The sequence below is a fragment of the Equus quagga genome, chromosome 7 (assembly GCF_021613505.1).
Source record: "Equus quagga isolate Etosha38 chromosome 7, UCLA_HA_Equagga_1.0, whole genome shotgun sequence".
In the NCBI taxonomy this organism is placed as follows: Eukaryota; Metazoa; Chordata; class Mammalia; order Perissodactyla; family Equidae; genus Equus; species Equus quagga.
The window spans coordinates 130,874,118-130,901,152 of record NC_060273.1 but is presented as its reverse complement, the minus strand read 5'-3'; the positions used below and the strand labels follow the sequence as shown (position 1 = coordinate 130,901,152).

The window sequence follows — 27,035 nt, the reverse complement described above, 5'->3', positions numbered from 1 at the left end:
TTTTGGTATATTCAGTTGCGTAGCACTATTCAGCATAAATGTCATATGCCAAAGTATAGTATTCTGTTGTGCGTTTCCTCTGTTGCTATTTTAAGACATTAATATTAGGAGTCAGATGGGAGTTCTTGTTTATTTTACTTAAACTGAAGCTTTTGGCTACAATAAATTGTCCTCCAGGTTTATAAAGCAGTAGAATCATTTGATGCAAGCAGTTGGAATAGTTCATTCATTCAATAAATATTTATTAAGTACCTATTATGTGCTTGTGGGTATTGAGAGATGGAAGAGTTGGTAGGGAATGATATTTGAGAACGGACTGCCTAGGTTCATGAAAATAGAAGCAATTACCAGCCTTAATAAACAACGATCAAATATACATAGATAGGTGGGTGGATGGGAGGTCAGATGAATGGATGGGTGGATGGGCAGACAGAATCAGATGGACAGATACCTACTAAAAGTAAGAATAATGTTAGATTAGTGGTGTTTCAATATTGTTGTCTAAAAATATGTTAACTTTTTAAAAATTCAGGTTGACAAATTTGCAATGGAATTAGAACAGAGCCGGGATCTGAACAATACCATAGTGCACATTGACATGGATGCTTTCTATGCAGCTGTAGAAATGAGGGACAATCCAGAATTGAAGGATAAACCCATTGCTGTAGGATCAATGAGTATGTTGGTAAGTACGTGAAGATCAATGACAAACAGGAAATCTCATAATGTATTCAAGTAAGCCTTACTAGTTGATGAAGGGGGAAGCCTTTATTCAGTTCTGCCAGTTTGCTAAGTATTTTTTTGGGTACTTCGTATGTGTTCAATTACTGAATCCTTGCAGCATCACTTGAGGTACAAATTATTTCCATTTACAGATAAGAAAACAAAGTCAGAGAGGTGTTTAATAACTTCCCCAAAGTTACAAACCTGGTAAATGGTAGAGTGGCATTGTATCTTTCTGTTGCAAATTATATTTTTCTTCAGTAACTGTTCTAGTTAAAGAGAACAGAAGAAAGGAAAGGAAATGTTCTTCTAAAGCAGAGGTTTGCAAACAATGGCCTGCAGGCCAAATCCAGCCTGCCGCCATTTTTTTTGTAAATAAAAATTTATTGGAACACAGTCACACGCATTCATTTATTATTTTTGTTGTACTGAAAGAGCAGAGTTCAATAGTTGGAACAGATCCTCAAAGCCTAAAGTAATTACTATTTTGACCTTTATAGAAAAGGTTTGCCAACCCCAGTTCTAGAGTAACGTATTTCATTAATACAGTACTGTAATTCAGTAGTTTTTCCCATGACCCAGAGCCTTTGCTTTTCTCATTACTATGTTGCTTTTCCTTACTGCCACCCTAACCATAGAAAGTAAAGATGACCAGGATAGCTGTAGGTAGCTAAAAATGTGTCGTGACTTAAAAATAGCAACTGGAATAGATGGATTTGGATATTAAAAAAACATACAAGAGAAACAAGGAGAGTTCTTCCCTGTTCCTAACTCCTTCCAATGCTTAGATAGCTATAAACCTAATTCCTATTAAGTTTTTATTTTATTATTAAACTATAATCTGCTTTTTCAGTATCTCTGTTCCCATGAGTTTGCAGGCAGCTAATAATCCTAATTCCAAAACAGTGTTTATTAAAAGGTTACTCTCCTTTCCTACAAATCATCAACTAATATTTGAAAGAATATATTTAATTTTGTTAAGAATATATGTCATACAGGGCCAGCCCAGTGGCCTAGTGGTTAAGTATGTGTGCTCCGCTTTGGTGGCCTGGGGTTTGCCAGTTTGGATCCCGGGTGTGGACCTACGCACTTTTATCAAGCCATGCTGTGATGGTGTCACACTTATAAAATAGAGGAAGATGGGCATAGATGTTAGCTCAGGGCCAATCTTCCTCACCAAAAAGAGGAGGATTGGCAGTGAATGTTAGCTCAGAGCTAATCTTCCTCAAAAAAAACCCCAAAAAACAAAAAAAGAATATATGTCATCATATATTTATGTGAAATTATGTATATGTGCATATGTATGCATACACACACATACACGCTATAGCCATGTTAAAGCTAAATCCACAAAATATCTTCTTTCTTATAATTTCTGTCCTCCTCAAAATTGGTTATGGTTTCCAAATTCAAAATGATTATTTGCTATATTTAGAAATGATTACTCTGTTTGTATGCTGAACTAATAGATTTCCCTTCTAATGAGATTTGAAGCATAATTGCTTTCGTCCTGTTAAACTCATAAAAGTGTATCTACAAATTAATGGTAGTGATGATACGTGTTTGATTATTCCAGTCTGTTACAGTTAGAACTCTTTTTTGAATAATTTGATGGATCCTTGAAATGTTCTAAGTTAGCACTCAAAGGTGGACCTTAGACTCCGCAGCAGTTATTTGTTGCTACATAATAAACCCATTTAGTACTTAGTGGACACCATTTCTTTGCTCATGATTCTGTAATCTGAGCAGAGTACAGTGGGGATGGCTCGTCTCTACCCTTCCTATTGGCTAGGGCTATTTAGCTGGGGCTGGAAGATCCAAAATGGCTTCAGGAACATGCCTGGCATTTCCACTGAGGTGGCTGGAGTGGCTTCCAGCTGGTGAGCTTTCCCCTGTCTACATGGTGCATCATCATTTAGTAATCTAACCCAAGAGCTTTGCATAGTTGCTGGGTCCCAAAAAAGCAAAGGCAGAAGCTGCAGACTTCTTAATGTCTAGGCTTCAGGACTCACATGTCACTCCCTCACGTTCTTTTGGTCAAAGCAAGTCACAACAATGCAAGTCACTTGGCATGAGGAACTGGAACCCACCTTTTGATAGGAGGAAGTGTAAAATATTGTGGCTGTGTTTTACAACCTACCACAAACCTAAAAGTTAAAGGAAGTCATATCTAAAATTTTGTTTCTGCTCTGCTATAGATTTAGCTTTTATATCAATTCCATTAGACCTATTTATATTTAAAGCATTGGTTTATCTTTCTAGTGCTGTTCCAGAATACTAATCAAGGATGATTATAGTTTTGAGTACTCTCAAGACTTTTTAAATGTCATTTGAAAGCTATTAATGGTAAATTGATATTATCATTCTGAAATAATCCCTTCATGTGATAGGTTCTGTTTTTCTATTTCTTTAAATTTTCACTTGAGATTCCAAAATTCCATTTGTGATAAAAATTTTTTAGAAGTGTTTCTGTGGTCTACCACAGTACCATAGACTGTTATCAGTATCGTCATCAACAGGATTTAGTAAGTAATGTTCTGCTTTTCACTTTTGTAATTTTTTAGTTCCATCTCCTAGTCAAAATGTTTTCACCGAAAAAGATATTCAAACCTTAGGAAATAAAACTTAATTTTTAAAGTCCTTTTAAGCTTTACTCATTTCATTTTGGAGACTTAATTTAACTAACCATATATTAGACCTTTGATTTTTGTTCTAGATGAAAGATTTCCAAAATCCCAAATACAGCAAATTCCAAATCTGCACTATTACTTTCTAAACTACTACTTTCATGTAACATCTATACTATTTGCACTGTACTATTGCTTTATAGCTACACTTTACTATTACTATACTAATGCTTTTGTGTAACATCACGCACTGTCATCCAAACTCTGATAAATACTGTATTACAGGTATGCCTTAAAACTAATGAAGTTTAGTTACTGGAAGTGTAATAGAAACTTTTTATTAGCACAGTCTTGCTTATTGCCTGGTATCACGTTATAAATAGGGGGACAGCAGTGGGAGAAGTTCATGGTATCATAATACCATGATAGCATAAAGGCAAAGCTTGATTTGAGACAGCAGCCTAGAAAAGAAATGCCCTTGAATTGAAAGTGCTCATCAGTAATGTGTTTCCTATGAATGCATCAATCAATATGTCCATTTAGGTTTGTGTATTTTTTCCAATGTGGTCCATTTTCTTTCAGTCTACTTCAAATTACCACGCGAGGAGGTTTGGTGTTCGTGCAGCCATGCCAGGATTTATTGCTAAAAGACTCTGCCCACAACTTCTCATTGTGCCGCCAAACTTTGACAAGTACCGAGCTGTGAGTCGAGAGGTGAGTCTGTCGTCTCCCCCTGCTTTAGCCTTTCACTCACTCCTATCACCTGCAGAATCAAGTCCGAATGTCTTAGCACGTCAGCCTCCGGCCTTAGCTTATCCCTTCAGTTCACCTCCTACCATTTATTCAGCTTGTATATTGAATACTGAGCTGCGCACAGTCCCCGGAATACGCCCTTCTATTTCCTAGTTCTTTGCTTTTTCTCAGTTCTCAGTTTTTTCCAACCGCTTAGAAAACTATCTCCCCAGAAAACTTTGAATTGCTTAAATTATAACCTAAATTAACTTTAGCTATTTTTTCTTAATATGCAATATACATTTTCTTCTAGAATCACCTTATGTTTCTAATGTACAGAATCTACTCAAGTCATTATTTTCAACTCTTTTCTGAATAATTTTTTATTAATGTTTTTAAACAGTAGCAAAATTCATTTATTTTGATTAGCTGCCTTCCTTGCCTCACAATCTAGTGAGGATGCTTGTGAGCATTTAATGTTAGGAGCCTGATAATCAAAGAAAAAAAGGAATAATCTATTAATTTGAAAGGGATCTCTGAAGTATGAAGATCTGATTATTCACTAAAATTCCCTAAACTGTCATATATGAAAATCTGCCGTTTTCTCTATTTTTGATAACAACTGGACTATCATGCCAGTGCTAAAACTTCAGTTGTAAATTAAAATTTTAGAGTGCTGCATCAAACACTTTTAGACTACTGTGGTAAAATGCAGTATGTTAAAGACTGTTGTTTGAACTGAAATACTTAAAAAATGATGGGCTTACACCTATTACCATGTAGTCATGCAAATAGTCTTAGAGTCACTACTCTTGTTTGCATTCCACCTCATTTCCCCTAGAAATGAACCCCCCCAATTTAAAATGATACCCCACCCCAAATTAAAAGAAACTTTCTTCTTTCTTTCAAAAACAGTTTGTGAAAAGGTGGGGTGCCAGAAGAGAAGCACATGCAAGTTTAGTTAATGCTTATCTCTTTTACTGTATTCGTAATTAGAAAAAGATAAAATGCTAACCACAAATGTTACAGGCTTTTAATAAGTTTGAAAATCCTTCAAAGACTTTGTAAGAAAGATTTTTTTTTTTTGGGTGAGGAAGATTCACCCTGAGCTAACACCTATTGCCAATCTTCCTCTTTCTTTTTCGTCTTTTTTGCTTGAGGAAAATTAACCTTGAGCTAACATCTGCGCCAGTCTTTCTCCACTTTGGATGTGGGACACCTCCACAGCATGTCTGATGAGTGGAGTAGGTCCATACCCAGGATCTGAACCCACAAACCTGGGCTGCTGAAGCAGAACATGCAGAACTTTAAGCACTAAGCCATGGGGCCCGGCCCCAGAAAGAATTTTTTTAAGTCCTACTTTAACTCATTGAAACTTTTGACAGTATGACAATGAGAACCAAGTTGGTTTTAGTTATCTTTAGTCTAGTTATTCATGTACGTTGGAGAAATCTTTCATCAAATTTGAGCAGAATTGAACTAATTTATTTGCAGATAACAAATGAGTTCTTCTGTATAAATGAACTAAGCACACATTCACTGACTATAAAAACATGAATCTTTACGGCTTAGTTTAAAAGTTTAAGGAAAAGCAATTTTCGTTTCATCCAAGAGAATGGAGTAGCTTTAACTGTTCTCGAAGCCCAAGTGCTTGACTTTCACTGGAACGTGTCAGTGTTTGTTCTCAAAGCAGTGTCCTGGGTGAAGGAGGTTAGTGAGTGCTCAGTGTCTTGGGAACACTTTTCATTCAGAATCATCTTATTGGCTGCTAACCAGAGTTTCATTTTCACTAGAAAGAGTCCATTATAAAAATGGTTTCTTCTATAAGAACAAAGCTAATTAAGGTACACTCGGAGTAGAGCTTAGCCAAGTTTTATGTCACCGTTCTCTAAAATTACCTTTGACTCAGCTGTTCATAATTATATTAAGCTAAAAAGCTTTCTTTTTATAAAACATAAAAAAAGGCTTTCTCCTGATACACCGGACAGCTTTTAAATACTAGATGGAAACGTAACATAATTCAGCAAATATGTTTTTCTAATATGCGTATTATTTTGGCAATCATTTCCTATGATTTCAGCTAATACTTCAGTGGTGAAAAAAATTCATAGTTTCCTATGATAAAACTATCTTATATAAAAGGCATTTCTGGAATTATATAGAGATTCTGATCTCTGTGGAATTATATAGAGATTCTGATCTCTTTGTATTTCTTTTATCCCAAGATGCAACTCCAGACTTTTCTCCATCATTTAATATAGTCACAGACATATGCTACAGATTTTGTCATTTTTTCCATTCTAAGTCCTGATAATTGAGCTTTGTTTTCCTGAATGGATACATAGACTAATGTGTGTATTAAGTGGAGTTTTATGTGTATATAATAATTAATTGAAATAGAACTACTTTCTAATGCAACATAGTACCTTTATGTAAGATTATTCCTTTTTTAAATGAAGAAAAACCATCATAAAAGGTGAGAGGGAGCAGGATCCTGTTGTTTCCACTTCTACTTTTCTTTTGCTGAGGAAGATGGGCCCTGAGCTAACATCTGTTGCCAATCTTCCTCTTTTTTCCCTGAGCTAACATCTGTGTCAGTCTTCCTCTATTTTGTATGTGGTTCACCACCATAGCATGGCCACCAATGAGTGGTGTAGGTCTGCACCCCAGATCCAAACTCAGGCCGTCAAAGTGGAGCACACCAAACTTAACCACTAGGCCATGGGGCCGGCCTTCTACTTCTGCTTTTGACCAGCTACCTAAAATTACATTGCATAACCTTTTTTTCTGTTCCTACCAGAATAATGTTGTCTGAGATTTATTTGACTCAGTTACTATATCTAGATAATAGGAGGCTAAGTAGAGATGATATCAAATGAAGCTATTTCATGGTCTTCTGCCTTCGTGATCTATTTTAATACAAAACAGAATTTGGACAACTTGCCCTGGTGGTAAATTATTTATTCCCTAAATCTATGAGCTATTGATTGCAGGATCATTACTATAGTTGCAAAGTAAGAATATTAATGTTTCTTATCAGCTGTATATGACAGGTTTTGCTGTGTAGCAAAATTTGAACCATTTTTTTCCTTTTAAAGGTCAAGGAAATACTTGCTGATTATGATCCCAATTTTCTGGCCATGAGTCTTGATGAAGCCTACTTGAATATAACAAAGCACTTACAAGAAAGACAGAATTGGCCTGAGGACAAAAGGAAGTATTTCATCAAAACAGGGAGCTCTCTAGACAACGGTAAGCAATTATTAGAACAATCAAACTAAAAAACAGAAAACCCTTTAAATTAACTCGGTCGACTCACCAGCATGCATAGCTGGTGGGGCTAGATAGATCTTTATTATGAAAAATTATTAGAGATGGAAAGTCAGAAACTTAAAATAGACCAGTGGGTTTTCTGAGTTAAGTGTGTGGAACGTGACTTTTAAACCAAGTGAGATGGTTAAATGTCTAGACTTTCAGAGAGTGCAGAGTCCCTGAAGAAAGTAACTTCATAAAGTTCTTTTCCTACGCTCTAGCTAGCAAGGATGGGATTGCATTGAATCTGAGGAGGTTATCCTTTTAAGGTGGCCTTTTGTTGTAGATGTTAATAGAAAATCGGTTTTTAAAAAATAAGCCTCAAACACAGTCAAAACATTGGGTGGGGTTTTTTTCATTTCCCAAATTTTCTATAATCTGGTTATACAGTGATTATGACTGTTTACAACCTTGCCAAAATTAATGACTGCCCAACTCCCTTCTTTGCCTTACACCTTATTTTGATTCTTTTATATAAAATGAAACAGCAGTTTCATGGCCCCAAGGTTCTTTCAAATGGCCCCTTTATTACCTATCCAAAACGATGCCAAGAAACATGCAGATATTACACACACTGCTTTCAACCCTGTGTCAAAGGTATGGTCACTGCAAAAGTCTGAGCTGTCCTGGCTCCTGAGCAAAGTTCACCTGGGTGAAAAGGTAGACATAAGGGGTTTACTCACAACCCACAACCACATTTCATGCCCACAGCTCATTGACTGCTTCAGAGGGGACAGGCGGTGGTGGGGAAGCCTGTTTGTAACTCTCCCTGAAGCAAGAACGGTGGATCCTCAATGGCATAAAATTCTAACTCTAACATTGTTTGTGGCTCACGTCTTTGGAACAAGTTTAATGTGGACATCAAATCACAACTTCTTTGCCTTATTTAGATCTCTAGGGGGTAGATCTCACTTTATTTAATAGAAACATTCAACAATAAGCGTAATTTTTGAACACAGGCTTGGAGCAAAAGGTTTTCTTTCCTTAGTATACCTTTATGTTTGGGAAGTGGCACGCAAAGCCTGATGTCACTTTGTTTAAAATCTCATTTTGTTAGTTCCTTGCTTTTGACAAAAGAAGGGGTGGGGGATCATTAAATGATTATGTCAAAGCATCCCCTGAGGGCCTCCTGTAATAATTACTTTCACAATGTGTTTTTTAAAAATTACGTTGGGACTGAGGTAAATGTTGTCATTCCCTACATTTGTTATAATATGTCCAAACTCACTATGAGGATGTAAATATTTTTTAATATCTATTGCTTTTAACATTTATTTATGTACCTTCCTCTTCATGTATTTCACATTCTTACGCAATTTAAGTAGTTTAACTTTTTTTCTCATATATAAATCCTTGTGGGTTGGACTTTCAGCATTTCTGATTCCACATTGTGCCGTGGGGAGCTGCCAGCAGTGAGCTGGAGCCATGGCAGATGATTGAGGTAGCTTCCTCTAAAGTCCAAGACTTTTTTCTTCTGTTTGCCCCTTTTCTAAAAGGTGCAGTCTTTGGAAAATTATTGCTAACTACTGTGTCTATATACAAATAAAATGATAATTATTATTTTATGGCTCTTCTGCCATATGACTGGATGGTGAGTGCAGGCAGGGTGAGAGACTGGAGTACCTTACACATTTTAGCACTTGCAGGCATCCAGATGGGATGTTCTAGTTCTGGTGTTTCAGATTATAAGAAATCTTAGTTTTGTACTCCAATCACCTCAGTTGTGGGATTATAAAGATATTCCTTTCAGAAAGCAAGTAAGGAACCCCTTCAGCAGCTAGTTACATAGCTGGACCTCACAGAGAACTAGACAGATTGAAAAAGTAACTACACCGTTCGGCGGCATCTCTAACAGTGGACCTGAAGGCAGCAAACTTCGCTTCCTGGTACAGTGTTCTGCTCTCAGTGGCTCCCCTGAGGGTGGGGCGATAGGGGCCTGAGATCCATAAACCTGACACAAGGCACTCTGTAGGAGGAGCTTCTGAACGTGACAGGTACCTTACTTGCTCTGCAGTTTTCTGCACCTCTCTTTACCTTGACTTCCACCCATCCAGATGGGGAAAAGGGGTCCAGGTAGATATCATTTCAACTGTGCCATTGTCTTAATCACTCCTGAATTGCTTTGCATTTTAAAACCAGAATATGGAAAATGAAAGGAAGTGAAGAACATAAACAACAGCAAATGTAAGTTTGAAAATAAGGGTTATTTCATATGTGACTTGGGAATTCAGATTTGGAAAACATCTGTCTGTAACTTAATTCATATTATATACTTTAAAATTTGAAACTAATGAGGTGTTTGTCATATGTATATTATCTTTATTTTTATTTTTATTTATTTATTATTTTTTTAAAAATTGGCACCTGAGCTAACATCTGTTGCCAATCTTTTTCTTTCTTCTTCTTCTCCCCAAAGCCCCCCAGTACATAGTTGTTTATTGTGGGTCCTTCTGGTTGTGCTATATGGGATGCCGCCTCAGCATAGCCTGATGGGCAGTGCCATGTCCATGCCCAGGATTCGAACCGGCAAAACCCTGGGCCACTGAAGCCGAATGTGCGAACTTAACAATTCAACCACAGGGCCGGCCCCATATTTTTTTATTATTATTATTTTTAAAAAATTTAATTTAATTTACTTTTTTTTTGGTGAAGAAGATTTGTCCTGGACTAACATCTATGGCCCATCTTCCTCTTTTTGCTTGAGGAAGATTGTCACTGAGCTAACATCTGTGTCAGTCTTCCTCTATTTTCTTGTATGTGGGACGCCGCCACAGCATGGCTGGCGGGTGGTGTAAGTCTGCTCCCAGGATCCAAACCTGCGAACCCTGGTCCACTGAAGTGGAATGCGAGAACCCAGCTGCTATGCCCCCAGGCCAGCCCCCTGTATAGTATCTTTAGAAAACCTGCCTAAAAGGCCAAGTTCATTTTTTAAGTAATATGCATTCATATGTGTCTTGAAACTAGAAATTTAATTTTTACTTCTGCATTTATCTTAATTTGGAAAACATTTATATGTAATAAAATTATGAAATAGGATCAGAAAGCTCTGTTGTTAATCTTAGTTGTTATAAATACATTTAAGCTGCATTTCTCCTCCATTAAGCCCAGAAAAAAAAATCTTTAATGGATTTGTTTATGAGGACATTTTTAGTATCAGTATAGATTTAAGCGTATTTTACAGTCCGTTTATGCAAATAAAATGAGGTAATAACCAGAGTGGTATTTTTACTTTACTTCTTAATAATAATATTAGTTTACATCCTATTGATAATAATAAAGGCTTCTTTCCCTTGAACTTGGGTCATGGTTAATCTGATGAGACTTTAACCGTTTGTATGTTTAAAGAAGTGTAACTTCCAGAAGTAATTTACATTTATTTCAAATATGCCCTTAGTAAAGTGATACTTTATAAACAAGTAAGTCAAAATTTAAATCAGCACCTGAAAGAAGAAAATTTGGAGTATTTTAATATCTGAAAAGTTTCTTCCATGAATGAAGAAAATTTTTTTTCCCCTCTAAAAACAAAACTTATTTTTCAGTCATAATTATTCTAGATTGCTTAATGCCTTTTCCTCATTCCTAAATTCTAATATAAGAAGGTTCTTTTTTCCCCCCAGAGATGACTAAAGGGGAAAAAAAGCTTTTATTTCTTTTTTTGAAGAAAAATGTAATGTGAATCTAAACCCAGTTCTGGGTTTCAATTAATTTAGATACAAAAATTAGTGTGGTTTACATAAGATATTTCCTTTTAAAATGTATACTATGGAAATGGATAATATTCCTTTTAAGAAAAACGTAGTCTTCTTTGTTAAACAATTACAAAATATAAATAACATTTTTTTAAAGTCTTCTTTTTTTTCTTTCTTTTTTTCTTTTTTTTTCATGAAGAAGGTTGTTACTGAGCTGACATCTGTTGCCAGTCTTCCTCCTTTTTCTTGAGGAAGATTGTTGCTGAGCTAACATCTGTGGCAGTCTTCCTCTATTTTGTATGTGGGAGGCCGCCACAGCATGGCTTGATGAGCAGTGCACCTGGGATCTGAACCTGTGAACCCTGAGCCTCTGAAACAGAGTGCACATACGTAACCAGTATGCCACCAGACTGGCCCTAAATAGCATTTCTTATCTTGCTGCTTAGAAACAAAACTAAACTAGATTTGTTTTGTCTTGAGAAAGAATGTAGGGAAACTTAATTTATGAATTATGTACTTCTTGAAATGGAGATGAATTACTGTTCCTGTTTATAATTTAGATAAACCAGGAAAGGAAGTTAAACTGGGTGAGCGTGAACGATCCATCTCTCCACTACTTTTTGAAGATACTCCTCCTGATTTGCAGCCCCCAGGAAATCCTTCCCAAGTGAACACTGAAGAACAAAATAATCCTCAAGAATTCCAGAACTCAGTTGTTTTTGGAACATCAGCCGAGGAAGTGGTAAAGGAAATCCGTTTCAGAATCGAGCAGAAAACAACACTGACAGCCAGTGCAGGTACTTAGAAGGATATTGTTGGCTACAATCATTATAATTTCAGAGTGGCTAATTCAAGTGTAATATTAGTAGTTTCTCATTATAAAGTATACAGTAACATTTTACTTACCAGTTTTTGATTCAACTTCTAATGGCTATTCAGAATGCCTAGAACCTAAAGGTAAGTTGGAATTAAGCAGAAAAGCCTATGAACCCAAGGAAAAAACTATCATAAATCTCATGTAGCTATCCTTTTTTTAAGCACAAAATGTCTGAATTGGTTTTGGACATAATACTTCAGTAGTTTTCCTGTGGAAAAGTTCAGCCCCATCCAGGATTGCAGTGCAAGAGAGACCCCAGTTGGCCACAAGGTAGGAGACAGAAGAAACACCAGCCAATAACATGGCAATCTAGGACCATCTGCTGCAGGGAAAATCTTTACATATGTCACCAACCCGTGAGCGTATCACTGTATCTCAGCGTAGAAACTGATGTTCATCATGAGGACCCTAAATTATCTGATAAAAGCCATGTTATGATTAGCTTGGTCTTTTCTGTCTACACCAAAGCATGAGAATCAGTAATAAATTTTAGGAAGATGTGTATAAAAATTGAACTGAACAATTCAATGATCATATTTGAATATAACTATTTCAAGTTATTTTAATCATTCAGACTCTTGTTGTAAAACACTTTTCTGAAAAGTAGTAATCTGCTTTGTGGGTAACATATGAAGGATGCACACAGTTCATTATCATTGTTTTAAAAAATACTACAACCCAGAACCTTTGGGGGTTTTTTTTATGTGGATAATCTGTGCAAAAGACCTTTTCAAAGAGTAAGTATCCATCCTAAGTTATATTCTGGATCTTTTCTATAGGACAGCTGTGTATTCATGCTAAAGATAGTAGGTAAACAAATAATATCACTTAAACTCAGAAATTACTCCTAGACTTTAAAATACTATGGAGATTTAAATATTCCTCATTTCTGCTGCCACAATAACTAATACAATTCCTTCTCCTAAAACCATAGCAAGCCCTGGGGAGACAGATAGTAATCAAGTGTTATTTTTAAAGTAGCATTCCACATTACTTCAGATTCTTTTGCACTGAACGTTATTTTTTTTTCTGTGTTGACATCACACACTTAAAAATCATCATATCAACTTCTTGGAGTCATCAGAGTGTTCTTCTTTTAAGGCATTGCTCCAAATACAATGTTAGCAAAAGTATGCAGTGATAAGAATAAACCAAATGGACAGTACCAAATTCTGCCCGACAGACAGGCTGTGATGGACTTCATCAAGGACCTACCCATCAGAAAGGTGAGATCTTATATGTCATTTCTCATCTGTTTATATAGACCCTGAGTTCTGAAGAGATGGTGTTGGGACGATAGTAATCATTCTTTGCTGAAAAGTTGTAAAACGGTGGTTAATAAGCAAGAACTGTAATGGGTGATTGAATTGGACTTGGAAGAAATCTTTCTATGAAACCCTAAAAGTGAGGCTTAGGAAGCTTGTTTGTTGAAAAGTTTTAAGAAAGTCATAGATAACAGACTTTTAAGTGTACTCCTGCCAAGAAGAGAAATAAAAAGAATTCTTGTAAGAGTCCTTTCCTCTGTAACTTAATATGCTATCTTAGTTCTGAAGTCCAGATTGCTACCAGATTAATAGGTATAATACTTAAAAAAGATTTAGAATTTTAATTGTTTTTGACAAAAATAAACCAAAATACTGTATCTTTCAAATGGTAAAATGATTCCTCAGCAGTTATAGAAAGGGTATATTTTATTATTTTTTAAAGCTTCTAGATTTTTCTACATATATACGCTTTTTTTTTTTTTTTTACAATAATTGCACTGTATTATACTATTTGATGTTCTAGGGCTTGCTTTTCTCACTCAACGTAATGTATATGAGTGAATTTAAAGAAAGCATTTTCCTATGCTCAGAAGAAAGGCTATGTCAAAGCATACAATATATAATGATTACCGAATTGTTTAGTATATGTAAGGTGTAGCCATAAAGCAGTGTTTTCCAGTATGTTTTTCAAGGTATGAATGGATGTTCCATAAAAAGTTTCTGTAGTCAAATAACTTTGGAATTTACCATCCTTGGGTGACAACAATGTTAATATCTTAAAAATTCAGAAGTCTTGCAATAAAAAGTGCATTTTAAGATTGGTACCTGAACCAACAACTGTTGCTAATCTTTTATTTTATTTTTTTTGAGGAAGATTAGCCCTCAGCTAACTACTGCCAGTCCTCCTCTTGTGGCTGAGGAAGCCTGGCCCTGAGCTAACATCCGTGCCCATCTTCCTCTACTTTATATGTGGGATGCCTACCACAGCATGGCGTGCCATGTGGTGCCATGTCCACACCCGGGATCTGAACCAGCAAACCCCGGGCCGCCGAGAAGCGGAACGTGCGAACTTAACTGCTGCGCCACCGGGCCGGCCCCGGAATTTTAAATTTTAAATGTCCATGGAATACTAGTTTAGGAAATGTAGCCAAAAAGTAATTAAAGAGGTTTTTTGCATGACTTATGAAGCTAGTCACATTATTCATGCCTCTTATTAGTTATAAAAGGTATAATGAGATTATAATCTCAGTTCTTACCTTAATTTAAAAATGTGTTAATGATAAATATTGATTCTTTTCTAGGTTTCTGGAATAGGCAAAGTTACAGAGAAAATGTTAAAGGCCCTTGGAATTATTACATGTACAGAACTCTACCAACAGAGGGCATTACTTTCTCTCCTTTTCTCTGAAACATCTTGGCATCAGTTCCTTCACATTTCCATGGGTCTCGGTTCAACACACCTGGCAAGGTATCTATATGTGTGGTCCTGCTTTCTCTTTCAGTTTTAAGCATTGGGATGGAGGCTATAAGGATAACATGTTTTAAAATTCTTATAAGCTAGTGCAAGTCAGAGTATAATTTTTGAATTAGAATGAAAAGATTGGATGTGGGAGGAGAGGGAAAGAGGAATAAAGAATCGCTCCTGGGTTGCTGGCTACAGCAGTTGGATAGATGGACAAGAGGAATGGTGGGTGCTTTCTTTTCTATACCTGCCTTGTGTTTTGTTCAGGGTGTAAAAGTACTGGCGGTCAGATTGTTGAGCAAAGAAAGATGGCTCATATTCCAGAATTCACCCTTTAAGATGTATGGTTCTTTGAAAGCCTCCATGAACTAACTATATTTCTTTTCTTTTCCAGTTTTGTAAATGATTCATTCATTCAATGCTGAGTACTTTCTTGGTGTTAGGCAGTGTTCTAGGCACTGGGGATTACAGCAGTAAACAGGAGAAAGTCCTGCCCTGGTGGCATTTACAGAGTACTGTGGGAGACAGAAAGTAAGGAGAGCGAGGGCACAGAAAATGACCTGGGGGCAAGGGTAGGGGTTAGCAGCAGTCACCCGAGGCAGAGGCCTCAGGGCAGCCCTGCAGAGGCCGAGGAGAAGAGGAAAAGCTGGCGGAGAGGCCCTGGCTCTCTTGCATCTAGGTCTTAGAAGAGGTATCCTAGAGCTAGGAGGGTACGCTCTTGGGGGTGGACGAAAAGAAGAGAGTAAAAAAAATGGGAATCGTGGAAATTGATGCTGGGCACTATTTTTATAATTTTGTCATCATCCTGTCAGCCTGCCCTCAAAATAACTCCTTTATAATCTTATACTTACACTAAAGGAAAACTGAGGAAGCATAAAAATAAGTTTGATTAACCAGTCAAACCTGCTAAATCTTATAAAGATTGCAGGGTCTGTGGATTGCTTTTCTCATCTCTCCATGCTCCTCATTCTTTTGAGTCCACTGTTAGCTGACTTTGTTCTTGAGTGGATATAGTGAAAGATAAGAGAAAGACATCACAGTACTATAAATAATCTAGTATTTGAAGATAATGGGAAATAAAACCTTCTTCTTTAAGCCAAGAATTACCCTCTCTTTATTTCCATAGTGCTTGAAAACAATACAGTTCTTGGTATAACATGGCACATATTAACCTTTGGTATTTAGGGATGCAGGTAATGCTGTTCAGTGAAATTCATAGGTAATTTATAATAATGTAAAATAGCGAACCTGCCTTCCCTTCTATCGACATTCTCTATTCCCCTACTCTGCTTTATTTTTTAATCTGTAGTACTTCTAACATATTCCTTATTTACTTCCATATTTGTTGTTTGTCTCCCTCCACTTACATATAAGTTTCTTAAGGGCAGACACTTGGTCTGTTTTGTTCATTACAATATCCCCAACGCCTAGAACAGTGCTTGATTCATAGTAGGTTCAGTAAATATTTGGAAAATGAATAATCTACATGTTGTTTCAGCTTTCTGGTTTGAGCTACTCCTATCAGAGCAACTAGAATCCAACCAAACTAGATGATTCTTTAGGTTGGTATATATGAATAATGAATAGGCTATGGGAGAGCAAAGTTAATGTGCTAGGCCAAAAACTAGATAATTAATATTAAGTTATTCAAAATTAACTTATATCCTAAAACTGCAAGCCAATATGCTACCACCTCCTACTGGTTTTTATAAGTTGTGGTTTTGGATATTCAGGCTTTTAACAGAAGCAATTTATAATATCAGCCTGTTTTCACAATGGTTCTTTTCAATAGATATAGGCTTGATTCATCACTTGTGTAATCATATTAGCATCTTATCTATCTACATTCTTTGGTGATAGTTTTAGTTTTAGATTTTTTAAAAAATCACTGTTTTTTAGGATGTATGAATTTTAATCAAAAACATGATTGAGCTCTCTATAAGGTAATTGATATGTTAAGTCCTCTTGGTTGACTAAAAGGAACTCAGTCTGCATTGAGAAAGCACATAAAAACTTTTTTTTTTTTCATTTTAAGAGATGGAGAGAGGAAAAGCAGGAGCGTTGAAAGGTAATGTTTGTTATTATTAATTGTTCATAATTCATGTTATTTTTAACTAATTTTAACTTTTAGTAAAAGATCACTGAAATAAAAAAATCTGTTTGCAAACCAAGTAACAATTTTCAGCACTTGACGCTCCCAAAGTAAATATCCCAGTACAATGCTTTATTGTCTTTGCTTGCTGTGCTCTCAAGGGGAAAAAATTTAACTGCAGTTATTTTTTTAAATGTTGGTTTTATTCCTATTCAGTGAAAACCAAGCATTTTAGGATTCCAAATCCTAATTTCTAGCCTTGTTTATAAGAAAAATTATATTGAATAGTTATTTGGGAAATTTAAGAAGTGACAATGGAAATTCCTCCTGAAACTCTTCAAATGTTGGTGAATGAGCGAGCATAGGCATCAAATAGTAAGATATTGATGAAAGGGAGCTTCGAGGGGACCTAGTTCAGTGGTTTACAGTCTTGTTGGGAAGTCAGATGAACTCTTGATGGAAGCTTATTGTTGGGAACTATGTCGTTGTTTGGAGAGTCCCTCAATTATCTCCTCAAAGCACTGGAGTTCCACGAGACATTTAAGAACCACTCACATAGGATGAGGTTGTGTTTACTTTTCACATAGATTATTTGTGATTGGAGAAGCGGAATGACTTTTACAAGGCAACACACTCAGTAAATGACTGATAAATTTGCTATTTTAGACTGTGATTAAAAAGCAATCAAAGGAAAAGAAGGGGAAAAAGCATCCCAAAGTGAGACAATATTGTCCTATTTGATGGATTTTTCTTCCGTTTTGTCTTTTGTTATTGAGAACATACTGTACAAGAATATTAATATTAACTAATATTAATACTTCTTTAGAAAAGGCCAGCAAACCAATAGAAAAATGAACAAAGGTTTAATTAGTTAACAGAAAAGGAAGTACAAATAGCTCTTAAAACATGGAAAATATTCCCGATCTTCTTTATAATTTAAGAAATACAGATTAAAAGTTCTCTGAGATAGCCTTTTTCACCAATCAGGCTGGCAAAGATGCTACATGCTCTATTGGCAAGACTGTGGGAATGAAAAAGCTCTAGGGGGTATACTGGTTTCTCATTGGTGCTATAACAAACTTTATTCTCTTCTAGTTCTGAAGGTCAGAAATCCTCAGGTTAAGGTGTTGGCAGCTTGCATTCCTTCTAGAGGCTCCAGGGGAGAATCCATTTCCCAACCAACAGCTTCTAGAGGCTGTTTGCTTTCTTTGGCTCATGGCCCCATCTTCAAACCCAGCATCTTATTTTTCTCTGACTCTGACACTCGTGCCTTCTCTTATAAGGACCCTTGAGATTACATTGAATCCACCTGGATAATTCAGGATGATCTCCCCATCGTAAACATATTTGCAGAGTTCCTTTTACTGTGTAATGTACTAGGTTCTTGGGGACCATTATTTTGCCTACCCCAGGGAGCAAGCAATTTGGCAATAACTGTCAAAATCACAGATACACAGGTACTTTGATCCCACAGATCTTTTTCTAGGAATTCATTCGACAGATGTAATCATCTCATTTTACATGTATACAAGATTATTCATTGCATTTTTTTATGATAGCAAAGGATTGAAAATAAATATCCACAAATAGAGTATTGGTTAAATGATCTTACATCTTTAAGTTAGAATATTATGCTGCCATATAAAAATGAGGAAATTATTTACTCATAGGGAACTCTTATAAGAATGAATTCAAGAAGTTGCAGGCCCGGTGGCACAGTGGTTAAGTGCACACATTCCGCTTCTCAGCGGCCCGGGGTTTGCTGGTTCAGATCCCAGGTGTGGACATGGCACCCCTTAGCATACCAGGCTGTGGTAGGTGTCCCACATATAAAGTAGAGGAAGATGGGCATGGATGTTAGCTCAGGGCCAGGCTTCCTCAGCAAAAAGAGGAGAACTGACAGTAGTTAGCTCAGGGCTAATCTTCCTCAAAAAAAAAGAATTAAGAAAAGCAAGGTGCTAAACAATGTGTCTTATATTCTGTTTGTATAAAAAATGAGGGTAAGTGTTTGCTTGTTTCATTATATATACATAGAGTATTCTGGAGGAACTCAAATGAATAGGAAGCTGGCAACACTGGATGCCGCTAGGGAGGCGAACTGGGTATCTGGGCCAGAGTTAGAAGGGGGATTCTTCACTGAATAGTCATTTGCTCAGGGTTTCTTACTCATTACCCTGATCTCTCTTTCGTATCTTCCTCTTTTGTGTTACTGTGACCTCTCAACTTCTTTCAACACTCTTGTGCAAGTGAATTCAAAATTTCTACATTTAATCTTACCAGCCCTCCATTTCCAGTTGTCTATTTGACAAGTCTACCTAGGTGCCATGAACCAACCCCTTAAGTCTACTTGAAGGTATTCCTCTTCAGGCAAATACCTGTACAGTAATTGGAATGATGTTCTCATCTGTACTTTCTTAAAATAATCCTCCGCAGCAGAGTCTGTATACACATATACCCTAATGTGTTGTAAGTTCTGGGGGCATAATCATTATGTGTTGGTGACTTTAATCATCTTTTTAAAAAATACTGTAGAGAGAGTATACGCATTTGCTAATCAGTTTAACTATAAATGATCTTCCATTATTTAGGTAGATCTTAGATGTTTTTACTTAATTATATCGTAGTTCATCTGAAAACATTATTCTGTACTGCATTTAAACACCTTATATCATTCTTAGATTATCCTGAATTATAGTTTCATTTGTGCACCAAAATCATTCTTCTCTTTCTAGGACATTCAGTGAGATGAGTAAAGCAGAAGAACAGTACAGTTTGTGCCAAGAACTTTGCGGTGAACTCGCTCAAGATCTGCAGAAAGAAGGACTTAAGGTACTTTATTTTGATGTGATGCTCTTAGCTTTTAAAATTCTTAATAATAAAATGCTATCTTAAAGCAAGAGTTAGATTTTGCATTTGAATACAAATTGGCAAGTGTCAGGAAAGAGTATCCCCATCCCCAATAGAGGTAAATTCAATTTTGACCCATATCTGAGGCCTATGATGAGATCATTGTGTGAAGAAGCAACTGTGTGGGTGGAATGGCTCCAGTATAATTCCAGAGGAGTTTATGCTACCTCAGGAGTACATTTGAATAAGTTCAAAATCAGTTATATTCAAGTTCAAAATCAGTTATAATGCTTTATTCTCTAATGAGAATAAAGCAAAGAGAAGATTTCCCTAGAACTGTATTTACTTATTATAAATGCCTTTCCAATCATCCTTTAATGTTTTTCTCAGGCAGACAATGACCTTCTAGAACAGGCCTTTTGTTTCAAGGCTCTAGTCCAGGTTGCTTAATACACTGAGAACAAAACCTGGAAGGCTTTGAACTTTGTATTTTATAATCTTCACTCACAATAATCCATATCTGGTATTTTTCCAACACACTCAGAGGTGGAGTTATTACAAAGTGTACTACAAAAGTATTAAAAAGTTGGGGCTGGCCCCGTGGCCAAGTGGTTAAGTTTGCGCGCTCCGCTGCAGGCGGCCCAGTGTTTCATTGGTTCGAATCCTCGGCGTGGACATGGCACTGCTCATCAAACCACGCTGGGGCAGCGTCCCACATGCCACAACTAGAAGGACCCACAACGAATAATATACGACTATATACCAGGGGGCTTTGGGGAGAAAAAGGAAAAATAAAATCTTTAAAAAAAAAAAATGGGGATAATGATTAAAAAAAAAAAAGAATGAGACATCTGATGAGTATTTTTCTTATAATCCTTCTCCATTATACCTCGAGTGCAAGAGAGTTCTTTAAAAAAATTTTTTTTTCTAGTGAGGAAGATTGGCCCTGAGCTAACACCTGTTGCCAATCTTCGTCTTTTTGTTTGAGGAAGAGTGGCCCTGGGCTAACATCTGTGCCCATCTTCCTCTGTTTTGTATGTGGGACGCCACCACAGCATGGCTTGATGAGCAGTGTAGGTCTGTGCCCAGGATCCAAACCTATGAACCCCAGGCTGCCAAAGCAGAGCACACTGAACTTAACCACTGCACCACCCGGCTGGCCCCTTTTTAAAACTTTTTTCAACTTTTTTAGTCTTACAGAAAAATTATAAAGGTAATCTAGAGAGTTCCAGTATACCCAGTTTCCCTCATTATTGACGTGTTATCATAGTACATTTGTCAAAACTAAGAAATTGACGTTAGCATATTGCTGTTGACTAAACTCCAGTCACTGTTTGGATTTTACCTGTTTTCCATTAGTGTCCTCTTCCTGTTCCAGCATTCAGTCCCAGCAACCACATTGCGTTTGGTGTCATGTCTCCCTAGTCTCCTCCAGTCAGTGATAGTTTCTCAGTATTTTCTTGTTTTTTATGACCTTTAAAGTCTTGAGGAGTACTGGCCAGGTATCCTGCAGAATGTCTCCCAATCTGGGTTTCTCTGATGGTTTTCTTATGATTAGACCAGGGTCGTGGGTTTTTAGAAGGAATACCACAGAGGTGAAGTGTCCCCCTCACCACATCCTGTCAAGGTGTGTGACAGCCAGATGATGGCACAGGTGGTGTTGACCTTCGTCACTGTGCTAAGGTCATGTTCGCCGGCTTCTCCACTGTGAAGTTACTGGTTTTCCTTTTCCATACTCTGCTCTTTAGAAGTGGTTCAATAAGTCTAACCCACTCTCACGATCTCCAGGAGGTAGTGAAATATACATAGCATAAAATTTACCGTTTTAACCATTCTTAAGTGTACATTTCAGTGGCATTAAGTGCATTCATATTGTGCAACCATGACCACTATGGATCTCCAGAACTTTTCCATTATCCCAAATTGAAACTCTGTACCCATTAAACAGTTACTGTAAAGGGAGTTCTTACATGTAAATTGTTTAACATAGTGTCTGGCATATAGTAGGCACACAGGAAGTGTGAGCTATCCACAAGAACTTTTCAGTGAAGCCCCTTTACAAACACTTTTTTCCTTCCTTTTTAGGTACCAAATTAACCTCTAAAAAAAATTTGGTAAAATGAAAAATGGTCAGTTAACTTCGCCCTTTATATAAAGGTCTTTTATAAGAATTCACTTGGGGAGGGAGTAATAATTATTGGCTAGAATGGGATTTTTAGATTACTTCCAGATTTCAATTACTTTTATGACCATTTTCATTACCATGTTTTATAAATAATTGATTTCAGTTCCATATTATATGCACATAAGAGACCTTTCTGAATTTTTCTAACCTGTAAAATAACTTCTTTCTAGAAGTTGGAAAGCCATATATAATAATGTATCCTGTTTGTCATAGGGTAGGACTGTCACCATTAAGCTGAAGAATGTGAATTTTGAAGTGAAAACTCGTGCATCTACAGTTTCATCAGTTATTTCTACTGCAGAAGAAATATTTGCTATTGCTAAAGAACTACTCAGAACAGAAATTGATGCTGATTTTCCACATCCCTTGAGATTAAGACTTATGGGTATGACTTTTCTTTTCTTGTTTTTCCTTAAATCTGCTAGACTTTCCCAAAGAATCAACTTTGGAAATATTCTCGCCTCCATTTTACTTCTTAAACCTGTTTAGGAAGTTGTACTTATGCTGCTGCCATTTTTCTTAATTCTTAGAACCCGATGCCTGTGAAGCCATGATCATTAGTTTAATTCCAGTAAGAACCAACTAAAGTTGTTCTTTTCCTTACTGCTTACTGAAATCCTTGGGGCTAGACGTTTCAAAATTTAAAACTTCTCAGATTTTAGAAAGCAAGTTCAGTGCATATTATTGAGTATATTATATAACATTCCTTGAGATCTGAGGCAGCACTTCATGATCAAACACATTAATATTTCTGCAGCGAAACAAAAAAATATTCACACTGAGTTGTAAAGACTGTAAATAGCCTCACATCAATTCAGTCATCAATAACCATTTATCACTTACAATTTTGAGAGCTTTTTGGATTTCAGAATTACAAAAAAATGGATTGTGGTGCTATAAAACCACGTCTCTAGCCACTACAAGGTAAAAAAAAGCAAACAAACCACTGGGTGAGAATGTTTGTGATCAGCACTCCAAGTGTCAGCTTTACTACTAAAGGTGGATCATTAGCCCTACTTTCATATGTGAAAGATAGCACACACTGAAATCAATTAAATAAAATATCTTAACTAAAAGAGCTAAAGAGCAGATGTTAATAGCAGCTTTATCCATAATTGCCAAAACTTGGAAGCAACCAAGATGTCCTTCAGTGGAAGGTGAATGGAAACTGTGGTACATCCAGACAATGGAATGTTATTCAGCAGGTCAAAGAAGTGAGCTATCAAGCCATGAGAAGACATGGAGGAACCTTAAATGCGTATTACTAAGTGAAAGAAGTCAATCTGAGGAGGCTACATACTGTATGATTCCCACATTTTTGACATTCTGGAAAAGCTAGAACTATGGGGACACTGAAAAGATGAGTGGTTATCAAGAGTTGAGGGGAAGGAGGGATGAATAGGCAGAGCAAGGAGGATTTTTAGGGCCGTTAACTATTCTCTATAGTGCTATAATGGTGGATACATGTCATTATACATTTGTCAAAACCCGTAAACCATACAACACCAAGAGTGAACCTTAATGTAAACTATGGGCTTTGAGTGATAATGTTGTGTCAGCATGGGTTCTTTGGTTGTAACCAGTGTACCACTCTGGTTCAGGATGTCCACAGTGGAGGAGGCCGCACAGGTCAGGACAGGGGTATATGGGAACTCTCTTTACTTTCTGCCCAATTTTGCTGTGAACCTAAAATTGCTCTAAAAAAATAAAGCCTGTTGAAAAAATAAGGAGCTAAAGAGTCTGTGTAATTGACTCCAATCACTTACTTAATTGGTATCATTTGTAGCATGTATCAGATGATGTCATGTGTCAGATATTAATTGAAAGACCTATATAATCATGCTAACTCCAGTAGATACTGTTTAATGGTACCTGGTTTTATAAAGGAAAGTAAATTTCCACTCAAAATACCAGCTTTGAAAAAGCATCCTTTAATTCAGAAAATATACTGTGTTGCTTGTTATTTTTCCCTAAACAGCTTTTTTATATGTCACAATAGTATAATGCAAAATGTTTTTATGCTTTATAAGTGAATTGGCTTTGTTGAATTTGAAGCTGATTAATTGGTTTGGTTGGTTTAATTTAGGTGTGCGAGTATCTGGTTTTCCCAATGAAGAAGAGAAGAAACACCAACAGAGGAGCATTATTGGCTTCTTACAGGCTGGAAACCAAACCCCATCAGCCACTGGGTGTAGACTAGAGAAAACTGAGAAAGATCAGTTTCTAAAACCTCTAGAAATGTCTCATAAGAAGAGTTTCTTTGATAAAAAACGATCAGAAAGGAAATGGAGTCACCAAGACACATTTAAATGTGAAACTGTGGATCAAAAAAGTTTACAGACATCACAGTCATTCCAAGTTTTAAAGCAGAAGATGAGTGAGAATTTAGAAACATCAGAGAATTCAGATAAATGTCAGATATTTACCTGTCCTGTTTGCTTTAGGGAGCAGGGAAGCGTCAGTCTGGAAGCCTTTAATAAACATGTAGATGCGTGTCTTGATGCACCTTCAATCAGTGAGAACTCTGAAATGTCCTCATGTTCACATGCGTCCTCTACAGAAGTTAACAAGAAAGAGAATGTACATCCTTCTTTTTCACTCTGTGAGAAGCAGGATTACAAAGCCCGTCAGAAGAATATAGAAACCACTTCAGGAGATTGTGTAGAGTTGGTAGAGACCATAGATAACCCAGCTAAAGCAGAAGGTGTAGATGCCTTAAGTAATAAACGCAGCAAAGAGGAATGTTCCAGTCTTCCAAGCAAACTGTTTAATGTTGAACACTGTCATCAGAATTCTTGTACTGTTTCATTGGAAGATGAAGATGTTGAGTCCTTAAGAAGGCAAGAGCCTGTCCAAGCTTTAGTTTGTCCTGTTTGTAACCTGGAACAAAAGACTTCAGATCTTACCCTGTTCAATGTGCATGTGGATATTTGTTTAAATAAAGGCATTATCCAGGAACTGAGAAATGATGAAGTTAATCCAGTTAACCAACCCAAAGAAAGCACCAAAAGTACCGGTGAGTTTGCAGTCATTCTGAAGTACCTGATTTTCTAGAAATGTTTTATTAAAATTGAGATTGTTGTTAAATCTGAAACACATCTATTAAAGGGACAGTTTGTATACGCTGCCATTTAGCAAAATGTTACTTTCCAAAGTGAGAACTAACTGAAGCCGTTAGATTTTCAATTTGGGAGAACTTTGGTTTGGGCTTGATTTAGCACAGAATGAACTCAGACATTTAGGATGCTTGGCAATCTAATCAAAAAAGAAATTCCTTCAGAGAATATTTGCCAAGGCACGGTGGTAAATTATAATTACATAACCAGAGAGGCTCTTTAACTTGTTTTCTTTAGTCGTCCTGACTCTAGCGCAACTTCAAAAATAAAATTAAGTGTAATACTAATAAAACAAGTAGATTACAAAGAAATTATGTATAAAGTTAGTTTCTGCTATGTATAAATATGAACTGTGTGGCACTAAGGAAGTTTTTTTGTCTTTCATTAGTCAGCTTTAACTTTTTAAATCTTTTTACAGCTTTTTAATTATTTCAATGTTGTTCATTTTAGAATTTCTTGACTTTTCTTCTCTCTAAAGGTAACTCAGGAAGAGTACAGAAAACTATAACAAAAACAAAAAGGTATGGCTAATGTGAATTTTCATAGAACTGGTTATAGAACCTCATATTTTCAGGTCTGATTTTCATAAAACCTCAAATTTTGAGGTCTAATTTTTAGGAGATGTTAAAATTTGCTTTTGTAAATCATAAAATAAAAATTTTAAATCAATTATTTGCAAAAAGAATTTTTTAATCTCTTCCTGCATTTTAATTGTGTGTTCTTTTTTATTCCAGGCCAGGGTTGGTGACAAAGCACTCAGCATCAAAGAAAGTAAAACCCAGCAATCCAAGACACACCCTTGATGTATTTTTTAAATGAATGTTGAACATTTTATCATTAATCCTTAATTGAAACTTATGTCATAATCAGTGAATCTATTCTTCCTCATTTTAAGTTCTCAGATTCATTTAGTGAAAGGCAAGTGCAATAATCCCTCCCCAAATGACATTTCCTTTATATGAATATGGAGTATATACTAATTTACTTCCATATATCTGTTTGATAAGCATGAGAATTTTATTTCCATTGTACATCAATTGGATGTCAGTCCTGTTAGACATAATTTTTAAACAAGAAATTAGGAATGGGATCAGAAAGTGATTTCCTTCTCTATTATGTTTTATAGCGAATATAAAAACATATTTATAAGGGCTCAGAGGTTTACGCAGACCTGTTTTAGCATAAGAATTTTTCAGTGCTTAACCACTGCATCGGCACTGAATTGGTATATTTGATCTTAGTACCTTCTACAACTTTGTATATTTATATTTTAGCTCCTAGTATCTTCAGATACCTCATGAGCATTCATAATTAATATTTATCATAAGTTCTATGAAGAATATTAGCGTAGCAGAGCTAGCAGTGGTTTTGTTGTTTTAAGTTCAGGAAAATAATATTGTAGTATTATTTTTTGTGTTAAAAGAATTTTGCCTAAAATATGATTATTCATTTACCTTTTTTAATTTAAAGTTTCTTTATCTTATGAATAAGCACTTGGTTCACTAAAAAATATTTAGTCTAAGAGTCAAGGTACTTATCTAGGACTTTTAAATGGCAGTATTTCATTTCTTGGCAGTTTTGTTTGCACTTTACACAAATCTATAAAAAAGGATAAATTGGGACCAGCCTGGTGGCATAGTGGTTAAGTTCGTGCCCGTCACTTTGGTGGTCCAGGGTTCATGGGTTTGCATCCCGGGCATGGACCTGCACATTACTCATCAAGCCATGCTGTGGTGGCATCCCGCATACAAAGTAGAGGAAGATGGGCACAGATGTTAGCTCAGGGCCAATCTTCCTCAAGCAAAAAGAGGAGGATTGGCAACAGATGTTAGCTCAGGGCCAATCTTCCTCACAAAAAAATAAAAAACAATAAATTGTACACTCAGTTTATTTTTATTATAATCTTCTAGAGAAAATGTGCAATTCAAAAGAGTAACGTATATTAAACATCTCATTTATCTTAGTTATATTTCTATCATATTTTTATTAATATTCATGAAAGAAGACAGCTTAGCAGTATAACGTTAGCTTAAGTAGTTGCTCCAAATACTTTTGTGCTATCAATAAGAGTTTTTATCAAAAAACACTTATTTAATTGAAACATGAAG

The 27,035-nt window shown here is 36.2% G+C and overlaps 1 protein-coding gene across 1 annotated transcript in view; it reads left to right on the top strand.

Moving 5' to 3' along the window:
- The window catches only part of POLK (DNA polymerase kappa), a 64,090-nt gene extending 37,439 nt beyond the window's left edge, over positions 1-26,651 (top strand). The window contains exons 4-15 of the mRNA XM_046668631.1: positions 533-685; positions 3,933-4,064; positions 7,181-7,334; positions 11,644-11,880; positions 13,062-13,186; positions 14,527-14,693; positions 16,723-16,755; positions 19,512-19,608; positions 22,025-22,196; positions 23,898-24,827; positions 25,406-25,448; positions 25,662-26,651. Coding sequence (XP_046524587.1) covers positions 533-685; positions 3,933-4,064; positions 7,181-7,334; positions 11,644-11,880; positions 13,062-13,186; positions 14,527-14,693; positions 16,723-16,755; positions 19,512-19,608; positions 22,025-22,196; positions 23,898-24,827; positions 25,406-25,448; positions 25,662-25,746 — 2,328 coding nt within the window. The 3' untranslated portion in view covers positions 25,747-26,651. The remainder of the gene's footprint in view (positions 1-532; positions 686-3,932; positions 4,065-7,180; positions 7,335-11,643; positions 11,881-13,061; positions 13,187-14,526; positions 14,694-16,722; positions 16,756-19,511; positions 19,609-22,024; positions 22,197-23,897; positions 24,828-25,405; positions 25,449-25,661) is intronic.
- Positions 26,652-27,035: the final 384 nt, after the last annotated feature.